Source organism: Convolutriloba macropyga, chromosome 9 (assembly GCF_964194025.1).
Source record: "Convolutriloba macropyga chromosome 9, txConMacr16.3, whole genome shotgun sequence".
NCBI classification, from domain to species: domain Eukaryota; kingdom Metazoa; phylum Xenacoelomorpha; order Acoela; family Convolutidae; genus Convolutriloba; species Convolutriloba macropyga.
In genome coordinates this window covers 30,887,218-30,912,355 of record NC_134476.1, presented here as the reverse complement: position 1 = coordinate 30,912,355, position 25,138 = coordinate 30,887,218, and the positions used below count along the sequence as shown (strand labels likewise).

The 25,138-nt window shown below is 35.3% G+C and overlaps 1 protein-coding gene across 1 annotated transcript; it reads left to right on the top strand.

The window, feature by feature from the left end:
- The first annotated feature begins 23,437 nt into the window (after positions 1-23,437).
- Positions 23,438-24,733, top strand: LOC142346179 (uncharacterized protein F54H12.2-like). Its single transcript, XM_075398689.1, has one exon. The coding sequence runs from the start codon at positions 23,438-23,440 to the stop codon at positions 24,731-24,733; it is 1,296 nt and encodes a 431-aa protein (XP_075254804.1).
- The last annotated feature ends 405 nt before the right edge of the window (positions 24,734-25,138 follow it).

The window sequence follows — 25,138 nt, the reverse complement described above, 5'->3', positions numbered from 1 at the left end:
AAAAAATACTTTGAGATGTATTTCGCTCATACAAATTGTCTGACAGCATCCATTCTTCTAATTTGGTATCAAGAAATTGGTCAAACAATTTACTCTTCTAATTTGAAGGTTTTGTGTTTTCATTAACCGTGTCTGTTATCCCAAAGCAACCAACCAAATATATGCATCAAAAGCATGAAGCAAAAAAAAATTTTGAGAGAGAGCTATTTTGTCAAATAGATTGAACATCTTTCTGGCAATAAAAGTTGGACTTCCAGAAAGACCGATAAACTACCCTCCACCAATCGCTTCACCAGTACTCAAACCACCGTCAACCACTCTTATAGAAGAATCAACTAATTAGCCTGTTGAATAAACCGGCCCTTCAACAGCTCTTCCAGTACCCAGGACATTGTCACATTACCAGAACGGAAAATCGATGCTCACAACGATCTCTTAATCACTATAGATTATACAGCACTCAAAATTCTGACGAATCCATTCTCTTCGCTCCGGCTGTTTTGCCACACCAATTTCAGATAATCATTGCAACGCAGTCGACGGTCGAGTGCTATCTTTATCTCACGCTGAACCGGTATTGCCTAACCGCTCAATCCACTTTGCATCAGTTTTACCACCCGATCCGCAAATGCGACACTTGAATTATCCTAACCCTAACATCATTCCGCCAAGCGAAAGAGAGCTCACTCGATGGGAAGCGGAAACTGCAACTATATGAGTATGGAATAAAAGTAAATTTTCAATTCCGATCATGGAAGCTGCTGATATAAATTTTAAAACTCAATATTAAGCAATTAACGTCTTTTCAGTAACTGAACGTTGTAATAAACATTACTACATATTATTATATATCATAGCCCTTACTTTTATTTGTTTTTATTATATAACAAGGATGCTCGTTAATGTGCGTTCGCACATGATATTCCGACCCGAGCTCATCTACACTTTCAACTTAATTGTCAACCAAATGAAGACATAATAAAAATAGATGTTTGAGTTTAAAAAAACGTTTAAGAACTTAACTAATTATTGAATTACATAATGCCATGCCTCATTTCAGCGAAACAAAAGAAGCAAAAACAAAAATTTCACGGCAAAAATTAAGTATCTAAATCTGAACGCACCTAGTAACAATGCAATCGTATAAAACCTTAACTGCACAAATTTACTTTGTCCATACTATAAAGCAGATGGCAATTTTCCTTAATGAGACTAGATAACAAAGTCGACAAAAGGAAATAATAAGGCGAAATTGGAATATCAATCAACTTTTTTTTAAACAAATATTTTCTAAAGTCTAAATAATCCTTAGCTTTCAACAAAATAATTCATAATAATTTACTAATAAATCATTATGAAACCAATAGGACCTGTCGTTGGTTAGATTAAGCCATAGGAATGGACTACAGAAGCAGAAAAACTCAAAAATCTAAAATTTGCAAAAAACACAAACTATTGAAGCCATTAAAATCATTAGCTATTATCTGAATACTATGTATTCGTCCTTCCATTTTCATTCATAATAATGCAACTAAAATTATACTGAAAGATTAAATAAGTGCATTGGGGCCACATTTGAAAATCATTGAGATCTGTTATTACGCGGATGTGCTAAAAGAAGAGAAAAAGAAACACAAGTATACCACTAAAACTTTTATTCGAACGCATACTCTCCACAAACAAAACATCAGTTACGACATGACATCACTATAAATTTATATTTTTCGAATACAAAAAATTGAATTAGACCTCTCAATGATGAGAATAAGCTACAAGTTGACGAAAAAAACAACAATAACAGAAAAGTTTAAAAATCATTGAAAATGTATAATCTCATAAGCTTTGAGACTATTCGCTGTAAAATACCTGCCTTGTCGGCTAATATCAATCCTTGAACACTCAATTAAAGCTTAGAGACCGGTCAGCATTTCACGCCTACCTAAAGATTTTTAAAAAACAAGCAAAAACCGCTAATTCAAAAAATAAAAGGAGCGAGAAAAGTGTCGAAACTGTACTGAAGTACAAGTTAATTCTTATATTGATATATAGAATACATAGCTTAACTAAGCTAAGTATTCAAATAAAATCATTCTAAAAATGAATGACGCAGTTGAACAAACCATTAAGGTTTTGTAAAATGTCCAGTAAACATTTTACCGTTGTACTTTTTGCTGTTTAGCTAGCAGCGACGGAGTTATCCCGTTACAGAAATTCTATATACCAAAACAACAAGTACAATGATTGAGAAACTAAGAATTAGAAATTGAGAATTAAGAATTGCCAAATTCACTTACTTAAATCCTTAAACAATTTTACGGGACTTATCAGCTTACAAAGATAGCATATACTAGGAGTACGACCATCAAGTCAGAAGTTTAACCTTCGCAAACCCTTACCCTCTAGTAAAAACTGGTGCGACCAGTGAGGCACGCAAAACAATTTCTGACTTTCTAAAGCAAAAAAATAACAAAACAAATCTAACATAATGTCCACCGCAGGAACGCCGAGTAGCACAGCCTCTTCAACTGCCTCCGGTACTACAGGTACAAAAACTGTAAGCCCCGGATCTGGCGGCACTGCAAACGTAACGAAAGCATTGATTGATACCCCCTCTCTCATCCTAAAATGTCACTTGTAACTTTATCGGAAAACGACCCAAGACAAAATGCAAGTGAATTCTGGAGCTCCCTTGAACAAAAAATAAACTTCTCTCTAGTTAAAACACTACCTACAGTCCCCACTGCTTTAGCAAATTACAAATATAGACGCAAAGCGGTGTTTGAATTGATGTCAGAGACCGCATTAGAGTGGTTCAATACTGTAGACCCCACAAGAAAACTCGACCTAATTAAAGGAGATTTCATAAATAGATTCACAGATAGACGTGATCAATTTAAATATTGACTAGAAGTGGAATTTGCCACTAGGCAAGAAGGGGAATTGATTAAAAAATTTTCCACCAAATTAAACACGCTGTTGATAGAGGATGGCCTGAAAATATACCTGCAAGGATAACTAATCCTGCCCAAATTGCCACCCAAATACAGCAGAGACAAAGGAGCAAAAGTACATTGATTTTGCTATAAGAGGTCTGCAGCCCCATCTCTAAAATTCAAAGCTCATGAATACAGGATAGAAAATCCGAATAAAACATGGAATGAAATACAAGACTACTTAATAACAAAAGATCTAACTATTACTTTTAGCACTGATTGCACAATAAAACAAACAAACGACAAAATTAGCAGCCTTGAAGCACAAATTAAGGAGCTTACTAGCCTAATAAGAAATAACCAAGCTAGCTCAATTAACTCAGGGCCTTTTAAAGACATTAATGTAAAAGGACGGCCAAAAAGTACGCGCTTTTGCAACCATTGCCGTAATTATGGGCATTTTATTTCTAACTGCTCTAAAAACAGGATTGATGAAGGATTTTAAAAAATGAAAAATAAACCTTACTGAGGAAAAGGAGAAAAAGACATTTTTCAGTACCGACTACAGGAAACAAACTAACAATAAGCCGTATTTTAATAAACAGAATCGTGCAAATAATACTAACAGTGGATATGACAATCGCAGATACGGTCATAAACACTATAACAACAGTAGTAACAAAACCTATGATCAAAAGTTCCCCAAAAAACAACCAGTTTTTTCCGCATGAAACTGATGCCAGAAAATATTATGAACGTTACAATCAAAATTTTCAACGTTCTTATCCCACCCAATCGCACACTAATCGATTTCAGGCATCAAGTAATAGATTTCATGACCAACAACCCCGCTGAGCATGAGGATTTTCTCAGCCACACATATTACAAAATCCTATGATGGATCACAAATTCGTGTGTTAGGCCATACTACAGTCACATCATTCTTTGACCCTGACGGAAAATATGAAGCAAACTATAAAGTATGGGTTACACAAGAAGGAACTTCTAACCTGATTGGTGTTGACTTCTGTCTCATTTTCTTTAAAGCGCTGTATTTCGATATTCCTGCAGTAGAATTAAAAGAGCACACAGGAGTAATCAGTTATGGAACACTGAATAATGAAAACAGTATCCACAAGTATCGGAGATAGAAGCAATAGTTTTGACCCAGCAACTATATATACAGGCAAGATCAACCTACCTGTACAAACACAAAAACACTGATTTATGTTACCCCAAGGGCACTTCTTTTCTACCGCACAAAAATACAGCTAAAACAGAACTAGTGTTTATTAACACAGTCTGTACACAAAAAGAGAAGCAACTACCTATACAAATAGAAAACCACAAAAATGACCCTATTACACTTAATAAAAGCATTATCGGATACGCTGTATGTGATATTGTTTTAAGTCATGTTACGCGTAATTTCAATATGCGTGATTGTAGTGAGTTCATATACTCGATACTAAATAAGTATGAGGAACTAGATAACTGTTTCATGCTTAGTACAGTTTTTAACTCAGTACAAGAGACTGAGTCAAAAGAGTCCGTTACTTGTTTAAACTAAATTAACCACGAAGAACAGTCAATAATCGATAGTAGTATGGCTACTGTACACAAAATTTCTAAGGACTGCGCTATGAGCACAGGCTTTACATTCATGTTGTGTAAAAAGTTCCCCGATTTGAGAGAACCTTGTAAGTGACAAGTAGAAGTGAACGATCGTCCCGGAAATACTATTAACAAAAATGTACTACCATACATTGCTCCTAGCTTCGGACACCAAATCTTTAACCTAATAACCAAAGAAAAAAATAATAGTAAACCGACAATTGAAAGTATTACAATCGCACTATTCGAACTTCGCAATATACTTTTGATGCAGAACATTAGATGCATAGCTATGCCAAAAATTGCATGCGCATTAGACAAGATGGACTGGTCTGAGGTATCCGCATTACTCTACGATGTATTTAGTTCTTCGGGAATTAAAATATATGTTTATGTGAGTAAAGCCGAAATTAATCAATTGCCGTCCTCTACACAATACAAAAATGAAAGCATCGAAGAAATATTTGGACTTGTAGGTGATGAAAAAGTGAACAAATTCAAAAACGATGCTGAAATAGCAACTGACTTCTCAAATGATGCAAAGACACTATGCAAACTCAATAATACTAAACAATTCCCCAAGTTCAGAACAACTGAACAAAACCACTTCATTATTCATGAAGTTGTTCAAGAAGGAATCGACACACGACCAAAAGATGCAAGTAAGAACTATGCACACTATATCGAGTACCGTAAAAAGATTGATTTCACACGGAGTGATTTAACGAACGATAAATTCAGAGTGCTTCTCAAAGTCCCGCTAGATGATGAGATAAATACTCGCATCACAAAAATGATATCGGCCGCACAAAACAAAAATTTCATATACCCCTTAAAAAGGATTGCGAATTTAAAAAGCAACGTCCCAGAAAGGTCCACTTACATTTGCGTGACAAGTTAGAAGCATTAATGGGCGAATTAATACAAGCGGGAACAATACGCGAGCTAAATGAGCACGACGATTTAAATAGCTGGTTTGTTAACCCAATTATTATCTTGCCTAAGAATGGTTATTTAAAACTTGCAATTGATGCTCGCTATCTCAACTCGATTACAGATACCAGTAACTCGAGCTGGCCGCTCAAGCCACTACAAGTTTTGATGACCCGAGTAAATGGAGCATATTTTACAAGTAGTGACTTGTCGTGCGCTTATCATCAATTCCCTCTTAAAGAAGAAACTCAGAAATTAACTAGTTTTATTGTAGGCGGACGTCAAGTCGGATTTTAAGGCTTAAAGCCCAACTTCTCAACTTTTTTAGTAAACTTACGCGTTATGCCTTCGGACCACTAATAAAGAAAAAGCAAGCTATTACTTATATTGACGATACCCTACTACAACCACAAAATAAACTCAAAATGTTCACAGTGATACGTGAAAAACATGCAGTACTGAGTAAAGCAAATTTAAAAGCTGCGCCGGATAAAACAAAATTCTTCATACGAAAAGTGAAATTTTTCGGGCATGTAATATCAAAAAGGACACTTCGCCCAATCACGTCACGCATTGTCGATTTAAAAAATTTAAAAACGCCAGAAACGAAAACCGACGTCCTCAGCGTATTAGAAGCGATGGGATTTTATGCAAAATATGTTTTGATTGACGCAAAACCGCTTTATCACTTAGTTAAGAATGACACAAATTTCGAATGGCTGGATAGCCACCAGCAAGTGTTCGATAAAATAAAGACAAAATTTGCACACGATATTTCCGTCGCTACCCAAAACATATACACGCTGACTCCTCTGAATTAGGAACCTGTAGTACTATAATATAACAGTTATCCGAGGGGAAATGAATTTATTCTGCAAACTCCCGTGTATTCGATAAACAGAACAGAAAATGTCCCCACAGCATAGAGAACTGTGCGGGATAAAATCCACTTTACAAACATACGAGTTCTACATTATAGGTCCCCCTATCCAATAAATCTATTTTGTGATCACAGGACTATATTGTTCCTTTGGTCTCGCCGCGGACAATTATCACATAGATTCTTTAAGTATCAACTAGTACTTACGAAATTTCAGAACTTAAAGATAAAATACACTGAAGGTAAAAACTTCGCCTTCCCCGACTTACTTAGTAGGCAAGTCCCACAAAAAGAAGCGAGAAAACTATAAAATGAACGTAAAACAGTCCCAAAGGACAATCGCTTCTACACATCGGATTACAAACCGATAAATTATTCGATACTACACTGTGACCAAAATAAAGCACCACCAAACACTAGCTATCCGGTAATTGCACATACACCCGGACAGAAAAAGAAAATGCTAAATAAAACCGCCGAAGATTTTAGCATTAACGACGCAATTGACGACATAGAACAGACATGTAGTGCAATATACAACATTGCAGAGTCCATCAGATATGGACGACAAATAAACCAAACACATAAAATGTCACTAGAAAATGTATCTACAGAAAATCTGGACAATCATACATATGAAAAAATAGCCGAAGAAGTACATGCAATAGACGATGGTCTTGATGATGAAGACTGGTTAGATTTACAAAAGGGAAATGTAGTTATGTCTTCAATACAAGAACTAGAAAAAGCGAATGAGGATCACAAGCAGAATACGCACAAATGTGACATTATAGAACCGACAACTCTACGTACAGAAGAAGTTAAAGTATCCTGTAGGGACTGACTCCTGAAATTAACAGAGTTTGCTAAACAAGCCCGATTAGACACAGATATAACCCTGCGCGAACAAATAAATGATGCGGTTTTACAAACCTTTCGCCAATGGCTAAAGGCAGGCAAAGAAACGCCGAGCACGATTAAAATTAAGGATTGTAAAGAACTACGTGCTTATAAAAATATTTTTAACCTTCTACTACTTGAGGAACAGTATGACTCACTATGTTACAATAGAACAGACGAGAACGGTTTACACGATACAAAAATATGTGTTCCACTATCATTATTTATGAAATGCTTCGTTTGAGTTAGCACATAATTATCCGCTCAGTGGGCATGCTGGAGACACATGCACAATTAACAAAATTAGAAGATTTTTTTATTGGCCCGGAAAGTACAAATGGGTTACAATGCTAGTACATGACTGCTTAGATTGCCAAAAGAATAAACCACAAAGAAATGATCTGAACGAGGCACCCTTAGAACAGTGGGGAGAACTAGAAACAACCCCATTTCATAATATACACATAGACTACAAAGGCCCATTCAGGCCTTGTAGCAACCAAAAGAAATTTTGTCTAGTTATAGTAGATAGTTTCTCTCGCTTTATACACGTATATCCATCAAAAACCGCTGATGCACCAGAAACTGTTAAACTAATAGAATAATACATTGCACGGTTCGGAGTCCCCCATCAAATAGTACATGACAACGGTACTGCCTTTTTGAGTAATGATTTTGTGAACTGGACGCACGAATTCGGAATTAGATTAAAACCACGGACTTCATATTCACATTGGACCAACGGCAAGGTTGAAGAACAAAAAAAGAACTTAGCAAATTATTTGCGCAGTTTTATTAACGACACCGGATTTAACTGGGCTAAACATACTAATAAAATTGCTTTTGCACATAATACTGCTATAAACTACAGTACAAGATATACTCCATACAAGATATTATTTGGTATTGAACCGCAAATTCCGATTTCTCTTAAGCTTGGGTTACTACGTGATAATAGAAGGAATTGTATTTCAGAGTATTGTAAAGACCTTCCATTACATACTCACTGTAATAATTCCTGTAGAAATGAGAAGGTAGATAAACTTCTTTAGAATCGATTGTCTAGTACACTACTACAACGCGAGAACGAAATCAAAAACAAATATAGTATAACATATACTCGCTGACGGCAAATTACAAACATAGCACACGAGTATAGGAACAGGTTTAAATTGGGTAAACCTAACAAAATCGGTCGTAAAGTATTACTAGAAAATCACGCTAAAGGATTATTGAAATCCAAAAAGCAACTAGAGTTAACTTCTGGACCCTACACTGTTACTAAACAAATTACTAACACTAAAAACGAAACTTTTCACGACTCGACTGATCAAAAGAAAGTAGTGCATAGAAATCATTTAGTAGAATACTTTCCTAAAGAACAAGAAATAGACAAGTTAGTACTGGACTACAGTACTAACTATAATGATTCACAAGCTTACTATGGTAGGTTCAACCAGCATTCAATTAACAACTTTAATCATCAACAAATATTTGCTAAACCCGAATATATGCCTTGGCCTATAATTAATAACGCAAATAATCAGGCTGAACAAATAACATCGCCAAAACAAGTTGAATATTCAGCTACTGTTCACACGTGACGGAGTGCGCCTAACAGCCCATATAAAACAAATAATAGGGATAATGAAAGCACTTCACACATCAGAAACTTATTTAGCCCCCAAAGTAGCTCACAGTGTACTACATCCAATTCTCATACAATCAGCCCCATCATTAATTCAACCCCCACCCAGTAAAAACGAAACCTAATCTTCACCAAACTTATTCTGATGCCAGACCGCAGAGAAAACGGACTGAACGCAAACGCTATGGTCATACTATTCCATTAGATTTAATTCCCAAAGTTCAAAAGAAATATTTGTTTTATGCAAATTTTTATTAAAATATCTAAAAACTACAAAAATAAAATATATAAAATATAAAAATATTTAAACCAAAATTCCAAAAATTATAATAATCGAGCCCTAGCAACTTTAATTAGTTTAATGAACTCTCGGGTTAGAGTCAAGTCTTTAAAAAGAAGCCCGCATCCCAGGACAGCAGCCAAACCATATAGTTGCTGAGCAGCTCTTGCTGTCTCAGTGGTCCACCACACCCGCCAAAACACAAATACATAATTCATCTCAAATACATATTTCATCTACAATTTGAGTAGATATATATTGCTCAGAGGCGAAAAATTTCATCTCCTTGGCATCTAATTCCAAATTTGAGAGCTCATAGGCAAAATAATTTGCCTCCTTAAACAAGTGTAATACAGTTTTATGCATTATTTTTCGAGTTAGACTAGTTTTACACAAAGAAAATTTCTCTATTTATAAAAAACGTTTATATTCTAACCAGTGAATTTTATTATTCACTCTGTCCTGACGGACAACCTTCTGTTATCCAATCAGCGTTCATTATTTAAATAGTTGCGCGAATGATAATCCGCACTCGATGCCTTATCTTAAATAAGCAAATCAAAATTCAATAATGCCCCATCCCAAATGACTAATTGCCGTTCCCTCAATTAACCAATCAGATATTGGTTATTAGCCATCCATACGGACGGACAATTTGCCATTAGAAGCCATTAGAAGCCGTATGGATGGTTATTAGCCATCCATACGGACGGACAATTTGCCATACGGACGGACAATTTGCCATAGAACACTATAAAATCTCAACTAAATTAAACCGATTCAATCTTCTGAATCTTTCATCCTTACTCCAAACCACATTCACTCAAAATTCATTTTTAAATATGAATGCAGAAATTGAATCTCTTTTCCCCGAGGAGGGAGAGGTAATAGAAACCGAAAATCCAAGAAGGGATTTCAATGAGGTCAGCCTTCTTCTTATTTTCTGTTTCTGCTATGTAGAAACAAACAGATAGATATTATCGCAAAATTATTTGTGACTATCACTTTAGTTTTATTTATATCCTGTGCAAATTGTTAAACTAACACTGTTTTCAACTCGAATTTAGCCTCAGATTTAAAAGTCGCTCACCATGCCTTATATTCAAAAACTGCAACATCTTTAAAAGTCGCTCACTGCGATTGTTCACTTATGGATTCTAACAAAATATACTCACTAAACAAAGCCGCTCCTAAAAGGACAATAAAAGGACAAATTTTCAACCGGTTCTTTAGAAGCAAACTAGAAGCTACTATGTGTAGAGCAAGCCACCCAAGCATTAGGTGGTATTGCGGCGTATCCGACGCTAGTGGGATTGATGCAAAACGTAGTATAATCACCACAGACGTAGATTTAACCCCAGATCTGTGCAGTCAGGCTAGATTAACCAGTAAGTTTAAAATTAACGGAAAAGAAGTTCCGATTAAATTAAATGTAAGAACAATTTACATTAAAAATTCCGGTCCAAATATTGGAGAAAATCCAAATGAATGTGACGATTTTGTTTGGATAATTCACGATACGTTTAATTCCCCTGCCTTGCACATTATTAGAAGGCGGTTGTCAAAGCACTTCAACCGACCCCCATGCTTACACTTGGGAGAAACCAGATAATTTATTGTTCGCTATAAGAGAACAATTTGAAGGCAGAATGATCAAAAAAAGGAGATAATTATTACATCTCTACTGAGTCAGAAAAAACCAAACTTTCTATTTCAAGTGTACAATAAACCTCAATCGCTATGCACTAGCAATAATATAGTTTATCCGTTCCGTCGCCATAAAACACTTTATGTTGAATTTACAGGTGGATTCAATATGAATACAGGAGAGGCACTCGAACCTCTAGCTACCGTAAACAGAATTACCAAAGTCCAGAACAATTCACTAAGTTCGCTTAATATCTCAAGAACAGAGACAGATTATTAGGCGCACTTAAATACTGAATTCGACTACTATCAGTACACTAATTTCCGAAAGCTACACCTCTCTGAAATAAAAACTATACAGCAAGTTTGTGAACTAGAACGTTCACTGAAGAAAACACAACTTGCTTATTCGCCTCACACCCCTAAGCGGGCTGGTTTTCTGTTAACTATTAACAGATCTATGTTTCTAGAGACAAAATGCAATGTAGCTTGGCACTATCACTGTGCAAAATTTTATTCGACATTACAAGTAATGGATACTTGTTATGATAGAATACCTGTGTTATATAAAAAAAGGTCGATTTTTCGATCCGGTTAGCAGGCAAACTTTTACTGCTGCTAAACAACAACCATCTAACAACAAGCAAAATAATCTTTTTCAACTAGTGAAAATGATAACTCTTGGATTGATTTAACTATAGAAATAACACAAGTCGCTGGGCCATCTTTATTTGCACCCAGAAATCAGAAACACAAAATGGTTTCATTGAATTTAAAAGGACAGGAAATTGCTTTTCGAGTAAAAGAAGACACTTATTGCATTTTGGAATGATGTAAATTTAAATTCTGATTTGAAAGACGCAGTGCAAAAATTTGCTCGTGAATTAGACAAAATTGAACATAACAAACGCCAGGCTAGTGGTTATAGAAACTACTACACTACAAAAACAATATATTTAGATTCTCTAATCTCGTCACCGCTCATACATAACCGGTATATAAAAGCCTTCAACCGAGTACACTATTACTTAGAGCAATGTGGAATTACTTTCGCTATATTCCTCTTTGTCAAATTTATAATTGACACTGCAGTTTGCATCATACGAGCGCTACAAATACATAAAATTACAGGAGCCTCAGTGAGTTTCGGAAAAGTATTACCATCAGCTACTTATAATATACTTTTTCAGTCTATAGTGACTTTGATAGTTCGTCCTGAAGAGGAAAGAGACGACTCAGAACATTTAGTACAAGCCCCAACTTAAAAAGAGCCGATTATAATTATATACCCTTCAGTACAGAGTGCGCTGCAAACAACAAGACAAGAAAGAGAAAATCAATCAAATAATGGTGATTTCCCCACCTCCCCAGTGTAATTATAGAATTAAATAAATAACCCTATTTTTAATTTATAATTAACTTTTTAGACAATCAATACAGATGACGACTTCTTCCTCCCGGTCTTTGAGGGTTTGCAAATAGACGACCAACAACAAAAAAAACAACAAGGGCCCTCACAGCTCCAACCCCCAACAGCAAGGATCCTAGCCAAACTAATGACGGTACAAGATAAGATACACCGACAGATAAAAACCGAAGAACTGGTATCTAACCCAAATTTCAGAGGACACCCGAAGTATGATATGAGTCTTCACTACAAACTTCAGAACCAAGCAAATTTATATAAACTCATATCGTATAATCCAAAAACCAAAACATACAGAGCTAAAAATTTGGGAATTGACAAACAAATTCTGTCAGGTCCATTTCAATTTCTGACAGCAAACTTAAAAACCTCTGAGAATAGTTATATACGCAACCTTGAACAGAGCTTTCTAAAGGAACGCTACAAAACTTATCAGCTCCAGCAGCGCAACGAAAGCCTGCTGCGAGAACTGAGGGTTTATCGCAATGGCGATTTTGCAGTCAAGAAAATTTTCCCCCCTATAGCCCGGAGAAGAGTCGCAGTCGCAAAAAACTCTTTTACATATGGGTGATCAGAACATTGCATTCAAAATAGTATACATTTAACCTTATATTTGACCCTTAATACATTTTGTAAACTTTTCATACTGTAGTTGTTTCATTTTATCATCATTATGGACCGGGTCAGGATGTACTGAAGTACAAGTTAATTCTTATATTGAAATACTGAATACTTAGCTTTACTAAGCTAAGTATTCAAATTACATCATTCTAAAAATAGACTGACGCAATTGAATAATCCATTCAGGTTTTGTAAAATGTCCAGTAAATTTTACCGTTGTATTTTTCCTATTTAGCTAGCAGCAACGGAGTTATCCCGTTAGAGAAAGTATATATACCAAAGCAAAAGTACAACGATTGAGAAATTAAGAAATTAGAAACTGAGAAATTAAGAACTGAAATAAATAATCAAATAATAATTTTTCTGAAGTTAAGGAATAATTCTAACTCAGATTGCAAGTTTTTGTCAACTAGATCGAACAACGGATAGTTAGAGATAACTTCAAGTCAGGACTTTCTTCAAAGAGGAATAATAAGTCACTGATAAAATCATAAGTTAACAAAGTTTCTCCAACCTTCTGAACCCTTTCCTTTTAAAGTTAATCTTTTATAATTCAGTCAAATTATATAACCTTCAAGTTGTGCTTTAAATTATATCTATGTTAAACTTGTATAAAACTTTTATAAAACTTATCAACCAAGTAGTTAGCCAAATTTCCTTTACAGTTACAGAAAGTTATCCCGTTACAGAAAGTATATATACCAAAGCAACAAGTACAACGATTGAGAAACTAAGAAATTAGAAATTGAGAATTAATAATTGCCAAATTTACTTACTTAAATCCTTAAACAATTTCATGAGACTTATCAAGCTTAGAAAGATAGCATATACTAGGAGTACGACCATTGAGTCAGAAGTTTAACCTTCGCACACCCCTACCCTCTAGTATAAAGCCATTAAAAAAACAAATTTTCGGAAATGACTTTTGCATCATCCATTAATTTTTCTAACAACAAGAGATTCTTTTTTTCAATATGACTTCGAAAAATCAATAAATATGAACAAATACAATAAAAACACGAAAATTCCGAGAAAACCGGTAGTATCAACGCCATTAAACTCAACTGCTTTCAGTGAAAGGCAATAAAAGCGCTCGATTAGAGCATAAAATTTATGCCTCGATGGGACGACAAGAATGTTTGTCATTGACAAGTCATTGGTACGATAAGACTTTTTAATAAGTCACTGACTAAGAAAACAATAACAAATACAGGCAAAAACCAAAAATTCAGTAGGAAAAAGCGAAAAGATAGTGTCGAAGCCATTTAAACCATAAGCTTTTCTTTGAACACTCTATCCATGATCCATTGAACATCCTTTTTGAACCAAGTGGAATTATCACTAATAGGTTAATGTGATGAGATTCCAGAAGAACTACAAATAATTCCAAAAATTTTCCAAATGTCCAAAAAATTATGAAAACTCGCGCATCGATTTTATCAAACCAAAAGTTAGAAGATAGAGCCTCAAATTAGATTATTTCTGTTGAAGTAGGAAAAAAGAAATCCGCTAATTACTGAGGCGTTCGTACAGTACACAACGATAAGTTTACGATTGGTTAATGTTCAAAAAAATTTTCGAAAAATTCTTTTTGAAGACTCAACAGCCAATAAATTCAATAGCTTTCAGCAGAAGTCAACAAATACGCTCCGTCATGACTCTATAGAAGGACAGAGATGTTTGTCATGCATTGGTAATCAATGAGATATCACAATAAGTCTTATGACTATGGAACAAAACAAATACAGAAACCAGTAAATCATTAGAAAAGTGCGAGAAGAGTGTCGCAGCCATTTAAACCATATCGTTTTATCTGAAAATTTTATCTATGCTCCATTTAATTCTTCTCAAAACCAATGGAGGCTTTCAATATAGGATGATTTGATAAGATTTCAAGAGGAACCAAAAATACAAAAATTTCCAAAAATCTAAAAATTTTTTCGAAATCTTGTAGCATAGAAGCCATAAAACCAGGAGTTAGAAAAAAACGGTAACCAAAATAATTTAGATTGCTGTAGAAAGAGAGGAAGGGGTTCTGTTCATTACTAAGAATTTCTTACAAATCATGAAAAGAAATTTAAAATTGGTTAATGTTCAAAATTTTTTTGAAAAATTGTTTTTAAAATCTTAACAGACAATAAGTTCAATAGCTTTCAACAGAAGTCAATAAATACGCTCATTCATGATTCAATAGAAAAGCAAAGATGTTTGTTATGCATGGGTAATCAAAAAGACATCACAATAGGTCTTACGACTATGAAAACAACAAATACAGGCAAAAACCAAAAAATCAGTAGAAAAGTGCGAGAAGAAAGTGTCGAAGCCAATTAGACCATAAACTTTTCTCTGAAAACTTTATTTATGATCCAATGAATGAGCTATCCAAATTAGAATAATGTAATAAAATTTCAAAATTGTTCAAATATACGAAAATATCCAAAAATTTTAAAATTGTTTTTGAAATCCTGTGGCATCGAAGTCATTAAACCAATAATTAGAAGATAAAACCGCTAAAAAGATTAGTTTCGGTTGGAGTAAAGAGGAAGGGGATCCTGTCAGTACTGAGACTGACTTACAGTTTACAAAAATATGTTTATGGTCGGTTAAAATTATAAAAAATTCAAATTATATATAAAGTCTCAACAGTCATTAGCTGTCAAATCAAAGCACTGAATAGCTTCACTAATGCTCATTACGAAACCCTTTGCACCTTTAGTCAACGATTCTATGCCATAGGGCTCCAAAAGTTCAGTAAAACCTCAAAAGAAAATCAAATTTTCATCAAAAATTACAAAAGCTCAGGGTCGAAGCCATAAAAAACCTGTGCGATTCATTGAAAACGTGCTTTTTGTTTATTAGCCGTCGTTTTCCTGTAAGTCAAGTTGATCATTAGCCAAAAATTGATATGAAAAGTGACCAGTCTCTAGGTGACCAAAAAAAATATGAAGTTTTCTAAAAAAAAAATAGCTCTGAAAAGAGAATTCGAAGTTTTTTTAGAATTCGAACTTACCTATGAGATCAGAACTAGTCTTTTTTATCACCTTTTGTGTATTAGGATTACGAAATTGATTATTTTGTGGCGTGAAATGCAATTTCGAATTGAAAATTTTTTTAAAAAAAGATCATAATTTGAAGAAAAATTACATTAAAAGTGAACGAAATCATACCAAATATGACGTGATCACACAAAATGTGTTCTTTTCAATCCTCGATAACTCCTCGAAAAAAAAACCAAAAAAATCTTTCTAAATTCGAATTCTACGCTGGACGAGCTTTTTAATGATACCATTCACATTTCTCTACGATGAATATATCGATCGGCCAAAATTGACTGAACAAAAAAACCCTTTTGAGTATATAGTTCATTCTCCCACAAATGTAGTCGTACCAATGATCAGGGTTTTCTGTATCAGGTTTTGAGAGTGAGAGTTAGTTCTAAGTGTACAATTAAAAATAAAACAAGAGTTAGCTCTTCGTGCTCCAATCTAAGACCTTCACTTACTCCAATTTGAAACGAAATAAACTTAGAATAGTATTAGTCTTAATAACATCAAAAATTAACAAATTTCCATTTATAGGGTTTAAGATGACGTAGCGTTAAAAAAATTCATATGAATATCAAAACATTTTTGAACAAAAAATTCAACAAACAAACAGTTTCTTGAACATAGAGACTTCACAGCCAATAAATTCAATAACTTTCAACAGAAGTCAACAAATACGCTCCGTCATGAACTATAGAAGGACAGAGATGTTTTCATGCATGGGTAACCAATGAGATATCACAATAAGTCTTATGACTATGGAACAAATCAAATACAGAAACCAATAAATCATTAGAAAAGTGCGAGAAGAGTGTCGCAGCCATTTAAACCATATCGCTTTATCTGAAAATTTTATCTATGCTCCATTTAATTCTTCTCAAAACCAATGGAGGCTTTCAATATAGGATGATTTGATAAGATTTCAAGAGGAACCAAAAATACAAAAATTTCCAAAAATCTAAAAATTTTTTCGAAATCTTGTAGCATAGAAGCCATAAAACCAGGAGTTAGAAAAAAACGGTAACCAAAATAATTTAGATTGCTGTAGAAAGAGAGGAAGGGGTTCTGTTCATTACTAAGAATTTCTTACAAATCATGAAAAGAAATTTAAAATTGGTTAATGTTCAAAAATTTTTTTGAAAAATTGTTTTTAAAATCTTAACAGACAATAAGTTCAATAGCTTTCAACAGAAGTCAATAAATACGCTCATTCATGATTCAATAGAAAAGCAAAGATGTTTGTCATGCATGGGTAATCAAAAAGACATCACAATAGGTCTTACAATGACTATGAAAACAACAACAAATACAGGCAAAAACCAAAAAATCAGTAGAAAAGTGCGAGAAGAAAGTGTCGAAGCAAATTAGACCATAAACTTTTCTCTGAAAGTTTTAATTATGATCCAATGAACGTCTTCTCTAAGCCAACGGGAGCTATCGAAATCAGAATAATGTAATAAAATTTCAAAATTGTTCAAATATACGAAAATATCCAAAAATTTTAAAATTGTTTTTGAAATCCTGTGGCATCGAAGTCATTAAACCAATAATTAGAAGATAAAACCGCTAAAAAGATTAGTTTCGGTTGGAGTAAAGAGGAAGGGGATCCTGTCAGTACTGAGACTGACTTACAGTTTACAAAAATATGTTTATGGTCGGTTAAAATTATAAAAAATTCAAATTATATATAAAGTCTCAACAGTCATTAGCTGTCAAATCAAAGCACTGAATAGCTTCACTAATGCTCATTACGAAACCCTTTGCACCTTTAGTCAACGATTCTATGCCATAGGGCTCCAAAAGTTCAGTAAAACCTCAAAAGAAAATCAAATTTTCATCAAAAATTACAAAAGCTCAGGGTCGAAGCCATAAAAAACCTGTGCGATTCATTGAAAACGTGCTTTTTGTTTATTAGCCGTCGTTTTCCTGTAAGTCAAGTTGATCATTAGCCAAAAATTGATATGAAAAGTGACCAGTCTCTAGGTGACCAAAAAAAATATGAAGTTTTCTAAAAAAAAATAGCTCTGAAAAGAGAATTCGAAGTTTTTTTAGAATTCGAACTTACCTATGAGATCAGAACTAGTCTTTTTTATCACCTTTTGTGTATTAGGATTACGAAATTGATTATTTTGTGGCGTGAAATGCAATTTCGAATTGAAAATTTTTTTAAAAAAAGATCATAATTTGAAGAAAAATTACATTAAAAGTGAACGAAATCATACCAAATATGACGTGATCACACAAAATGTGTTCTTTTCAATCCTCGATAACTCCTCGAAAAAAAAACCAAAAAAATCTTTCTAAATTCGAATTCTACGCTGGACGAGCTTTTTAATGATACCATTCACATTTCTCTACGATGAATATATCGATCGGCCAAAATTGACTGAACAAAAAAACCCTTTTGAGTATATAGTTCATTCTCCCACAAATGTAGTCGTACCAATGATCAGGGTTTTCTGTATCAGGTTTTGAGAGTGAGAGTTAGTTCTAAGTGTACAATTAAAAATAAAACAAGAGTTAGCTCTTCTTGCTCCAATCTAAAACCTTCACTTACTCCAATTTGAAACGAAAGAAACTTAGAATAGTATTAGTCTTAATAACATCAAAAATAACAAATTTCCAATTATAGGGTTTAAGATGACGTAGCGTTAAAAAAACTCATTTGAACATCAAAAGATTTTTGAACAAAAAATTCAACAAACAAACTTTTCTTGAACATAGAGTCTTCAAGAGTGTTCCAGTCTTCAAATTGCACAGATCAATATTCTTTTCATCCACGGTTCTTTGATGAGGTGGCCCTATTAAAACAAAGCTAACTATTATACCCATTGAACATAACGGTGAACAGAAAAAACAGTCCCGGACAAAACAGTCCCGAATAGCGAAATATTCCCAGACAAAACAGTCCCAGACAAAGTCCCAGGCACAAAAAGAATTATTACCGTTGAATAATTATTACTTTTCTTTAGTTACGCTACTACTACATTTTGTCTGTAAAACAAAAATTAGGTACTAAGGTATTTTTGAATTTGAATTTTTTGATTTTTGAATTTAGTTTAAAACTTTGATATTTTAACCCAAACAAATAATCACTTCAGTAGTACATGCTAGAGTCATGCACCTAATACAGGGGGGGGGGACATTTTGAAATTTCAAACTCAGAAATACTGCCCCCTCATAATTAAAGCTAAAAGGTCCTTTGCGCGCGATGAGTACATGAAAGGGACATCATGCAATTGAGAAAATCAATCGTATTTGAGTTACAATGGGGAAGCGAGCTCTGATAATTTGATCATTTTCCTGTTTTACACGTTAACAAACAGTAGCTCAGAATTGATTCAAAAAACCAGAATGACAAACCGCGTTGTAAGAGATGAAATTGATGGGGGTATTACAAACTTAGTTTTCGATGATGAAAACCGAGAGAGACCTCCATGGCGCTGCTGTTCCAATACTGTGGTCCCTCGATCAGAGATCATATTTTTTGTTCAAGTGAGTATTATAGTGCTCATGATTAGTCTTTGTTTCGCCATGCTTTTCTTGATATCGGAAAGTTGTGAGGAGAAGTCAATTTGGATCGCGCTGCTTTCAAGTCTAGTTGGTTATATTTTGCCAAACCCTAAACTATGAACAAAGTCATTCTTACAAACGATAGAATCTTCATGGCAGTTGTAGTGGTTCTGGGAAAACCACCTGGAAAACCCGAGTGGTTCTGGGAAAACCGACCTAATATTCAGTATGTTGCAAAGTTCGTCGTTTTACCCAAAATTTCACAAAATTTATTACTTCTACAAAGAGTTCCAGGATACATTTACAGCTATGCAACGTAAAATACAACAAATTGAGTTCATCAAGTATTCCTGATTGGATATAACAAAGAAACTTTCAGATTGTCTGCTCGTTTATGATGACTCATGCGAGGAAATTTTTAACGACAAAGAGTTCGTAAAAATTGCAACGTCAGGAAGACACAGAAAACTTCATGTGATCTACGTCAAACACAACTTATTCCAACAGAGTAAATGGTCGCGGACAATTGATCTAAACACAACTCATATAGTTTTATTCAAATCATTGCGTGACATTCAACAAATAGAATACCTCGGAAAACAGTTAAACTGTCTCCAATTACTCAAGGACGCATACAAATTAGCAACAGCTCAACCCTATGGACATTTAATCATTGACCTGGATCCTAAAACAAGTCAAGGCTTACGATTTTCTTCTCAACTCATTGGTCCCGAACCATCAATATTCTATATTCCTTCGGAGGAAGCTGTTATTACACCAATTACGAATGAAGAAGAGACATTTGCTTATGCTGAAGCGTTGGTGCGTTAACAGCAACCCCAAATCGAAAAGCAAGAGAATTTTTCTAGCCCAAGATATTGAATTCTTTTGGTTCCTAAGCGATTGCGTAATGAACGTGCTCTCTGGTGTTGTCCCAATCAACAAGAAAGAACTACAACAATTTGAACCTCAACTACGACAACTTTCTGAAAAATATTTTAGTGCTCTAGAAAGAAGTAAATTATTCCAGACAACGAGAGGGCATTCTCTGATTCAACTAATTGCCAGAACTTGTCTAGAATATCTACAGAAAAATGCCAACTGAGGAATTTGTGCTCATTCCTCGCAACATGTTTACAACTGAACAACCCCAAGTTTCGCAAATATTAAACAATCCATTAACAAAAAACAAGTCGAAACAACTATCGCTTCTACAGAGAACTTCAAAACAAGAGCCACCAGAAGCGGTAATACAGCAGAACACAGAGCAACAGACAGATGACGTCATGGTTTCGGATGAAGAAGAAAAGCGACAAAGTATCCCGGACAACACTAAACGGAAAGAGTTTGATGAAATCAGTCAGGGTGTGATCGATGATATAGACTTTCTCGATAAAGACAAATTTGGAAAAGCGAAAATAATTTTGAAGAAAATCAACGGATCACGCATTATTTCACTGGACTTTGAAGGTAAAATACTGATTAATGGAAGGAACACCGACATTCCAGCATCAACTTTCCTCTACGCATTACAACAAACATCATCCAAACTTTTGCCTGACGATTATCAAGTATTGAATTATTTGAACCTTGCGCCACATCTCACTTGTAATACTTACGCAAAGAAGTTCATAAAAATTCCGAAAGAGAAAAAACTACGTCAGTTTCCAGATGGAGCAGCCAGTGAACAGAAACCTGCTATCGAGAGAGCAGAAAAAACAGAGAGTGCTAGCTTTGATGAGGAAGGCTTCGCAGACGCGGAAGAAGAAATTAAAACGCCAACAGGCTGGAAAACTCCATTCAGCGGAAATCAAAAAACTAAATAAAGTTTACACGAAAGGAAAAGCAGCATTTGGAAGTGTTGCTAACATAAAAGAGGAAAGCGGCTTTTCCCACAAAAAAAAATGAAAAATTCCTTCAATCGAAGAACTCACACACTAAATATCGTCAATTCCGGAAAAGTTTTCCACGATTGAAGGTAGTTGCTTACAGAATAAACGAAATCTGGTCCATGGATGTAGCCTATGTGGACAAAATAGCCAAGCAAAACAATGGGGTCAAATACCTATTGATTGCAGTTGACGTTTTATCACGCTATTCACGTGTTCAACCTCTCAGAACGATGTATTCAAAGGATTGCGTTGAAGCCTTCAAACGAATGATAAAGATGAAACAACCAGAGAAAGTGTGGACAGACAAAGGCACCGAATTCAAGGGCGAGTTCAAAACATTCTGTGAAAACAAAAAGATTCATTTGTACACAACCAAAAACGAAACCAAATCTGCGTTTGCGGAAAGAAATATTCGATCACTTAAAAACATTATATACAGATACTTGGAAGAAAAATGGACTTGGAACTATATAAAGGAGCTTCCCAACTTCGTAAATTTCATTAACAGTCGTGTTAACCCCGTTACAAAGTTGGCCCCAAATAAAGTATTCAAAAAACTTGAACCATTTTTAATTTCGATTGCTTTGGACAACAATAAATATAAACCACGATTCGAAGAGGGGGACCTGGTACGAATAGCAAAACCAGACGATACCTTCAGAAAAGGTTATACTCAGAATTATACAGACGAAGTTTTCACAGTACTACGATTGGCTACAACAAGTCCACCTACCTACAATCTGATTGACGCAAACAACGTTAAAATCCTAGGCAAGTTTTACGAACCAGAATTAGTACAAGTTGATGTGGTAAACAGTGAAGAGGAGCAATGATTTCCAACAGCAATGAGTTTACAATTGACTTGTTATCAAATGCATCAATGGACGTTTTTAATGGAAATACTGTGGCATCATTTCGGAACGAATTATCACAACCGATACACTTACAGGGAGAATGGCAAGTAGCATTGACATCTCTATCTTTTCCATCGAACATCAACAACGTAAACTCTGGAGACATAGTTGTTTACAAGAATTCAATGACCAATCCAAATGAGTCGATTAATCGATCAGGACAACTCAGAAAAATTCGGACTGGTATTTACAACAGCTGGGAAGATCTAGTTTCGGAGATTGTTCGCATTGCAAAACTAAAACAGTTCGATCGAAAGTTTGACATGATAACGCAAAAGCTCGTGTTAACATTTGGGGAAAATGAAGGATTGTCGTTTCAAGACGATGAAATTCCCAGCATTCTTGGTTTCAAGGGGACCCCGGACCCTGCACACAGTGGTTTTGCTCACATTGGTTACAAGACAAACTTCGAAAATGGGGCTCCGAACACTCCTAACAGACATTTTGGTATTTTCCCTGTTGATATAACATGTGGGTCGCAGCTTATTTTTGTGTACCTTGATATTATTGAGTATCAACATGTGGGTGACTCACGTGCACCCAATCTCAAAAATCATTGAATCGGAGAGACGTCTGAGAAACGGTAGCCTCAACACAGTAGCACCTATTTACCATAAAACCTATACAAACTTGGACTACAAGCGTTTACTTTCAAACAATATCCAGAGCATCAAAGTTGAGCTGAGAAGTGAAACTGGGAAATTGATCCCTTTCAATGGAATTGGTAAAGTTGTTATAAGTCTCAAATTCCAGAGAACACGCTAACTGATGGAAGCCTATTATAATAATCAAGCATCCAATTCAACGCCCCATTTCTCAGGACATTATAGACAAAGAGGAAGTGGATTCGGCGCATTAGCTGCTGGCATTGGTCGTGTTGCATTACCCCTAGCCCGACGACTTATTTGGCCAGCAGCAAAAACAATTGGAAGAGAATTGCTAGTGCAAGGTGCACCAGAGTTATTAGAATTTGCAACAAAAAAGAAATCAGCGAAGCAAGCTCTGAAAAGTACATTTGCAAAAACAGCGAGAAAACAAATCGGAGGAGCACTTCAACGAGGACGAAAAGCAATCTATCGAAAGAGGTCGAAGAACAAAGCATACAAAAAGCAGTCTCCATCAAAGAAAAAGATCATTTCGCGAAAAACGAAGCCACAAAGAAGTCGATCAGATTTCTTCTCAAAAGTAAAAAATGCGTACTAACATTGTTATTCCCACAGAGGCAACACATAGCTCATTGGACTTTTTCGAGAAACCTCCCCTTCTTGTAACATTTGATCAATCGTTCGAGCAAAAAACAGGACCTTTGTACTCGCCCACTGGATCTTCGTTAGAGTTTGAAATAGTCGGTGACAGAAACAACTTCATCGACCTACAGAAAATTTATCTGGAAATCAAATTTCGAGTTGTTCGAAATAATGGAAACGATTTACGCTTCACCAAGGGAGATGCCAACAACAGTGACACGCCACATCTGGTCAATAACGCCTTACATTCGCTTTTCGCCGATTGCACAATGTCAGCAAACGGCATCAAAATTTCTTCTGCGAATGATCACAAAAGTTTCATTGAAACAGAATTTTCTCATGGATCGGACGCAAAAAAAACTTGGTTGAAATGTCAGGGATATGAATATGAAGCAGACCCAACAGGCGTCCCAGCCGCTACAATCACAGCTCGACAAGAAACTGTGAGAAGATCAGCTCAACTCACAATGTACGGAAAAATTGCTACCGATTTTTTTTCATGCGAGAAGCATCTAACGAGTGGAGTAACGCTGCGAATTTCTTTCAGACGATCACAGGATGACTTTATGATTGTGAGCGAAGACGGAGCTAAACACTATAAAATAAAAATCGATGAAGCAAGTTTGTTCGTGCGAAAAATGACAGTCTCAGATAACGTTCTGGGTGCAATCGAGAAAACACTACTCAAGACACCTGCAATGTACCGCTATAATGAAGTGATTTCAAAAGCTTTCTTTGCAACAGCTGGGCAACAGAGCTGGAAGCAAGAGGACATTTTCACGAAAGAACCCATTCGTAGACTGATAGTTGCGATGTGTCGCGGCGATGCGTTCATCGGTACCAATACGCTCAATCCGTTTTCATACAGGAAGTTTGACTTGAATGAGATAATAATTTACCGTAATGGTTTCGCCACAGCTGGTACACCAATGTCAACAACCGATAATAAACGACTATACTACAATTCAATGGCTGCACTAGCTTATGTAGAAAATGGTCACGGAATATCTCTATCCGACTTCCCCCATCACTATATTATGGTGTTTGATCTCACCAGTACTCAAGAAGCCACTGATGATTTTATTCATCCCGAGTTATCAAACTCTTCATTATCTGTGGAACTCAAGTTCGGTGCAGCGTTGCCGCGCAATATTGAAATTTTATTTCTCGGGGAGAAATGTTCAACAGTTTATATCGATTCTTCGAGAAACGTTTCCAAAAACGCTCTTCCTATAATCTAATGGATGAGGATAAAATATTCAAATTGACCCAACAAAGCGGGCACTTGATGTTCAAATTCAACGGTGTTTATGCAGCTGACAATTTCCCCTTGAACATGCCAACCAATTCATTTGCCATCGTAAATGCTTCGCCAGCATCTTCACCTGGATCTCATTGGGTTGTGCTCGGAAAGAGATATGGCTACCCAATAACTTACTTTGCCGACCCACTGGCATTACCCATTTATTCATATAAACACATAACAGACCGATTTCGACAAAGCACTACTGATAGCATAATAGTAGAACTTATGGAAGACCGACGTGACTCAAACAAACCCTTGCAAAGCGAAAACTCTGAAATGTGTGGACTTTACTGTATTTATATAGCTCACTATTTTCTCAATGATGGTTTCCCATTCATTC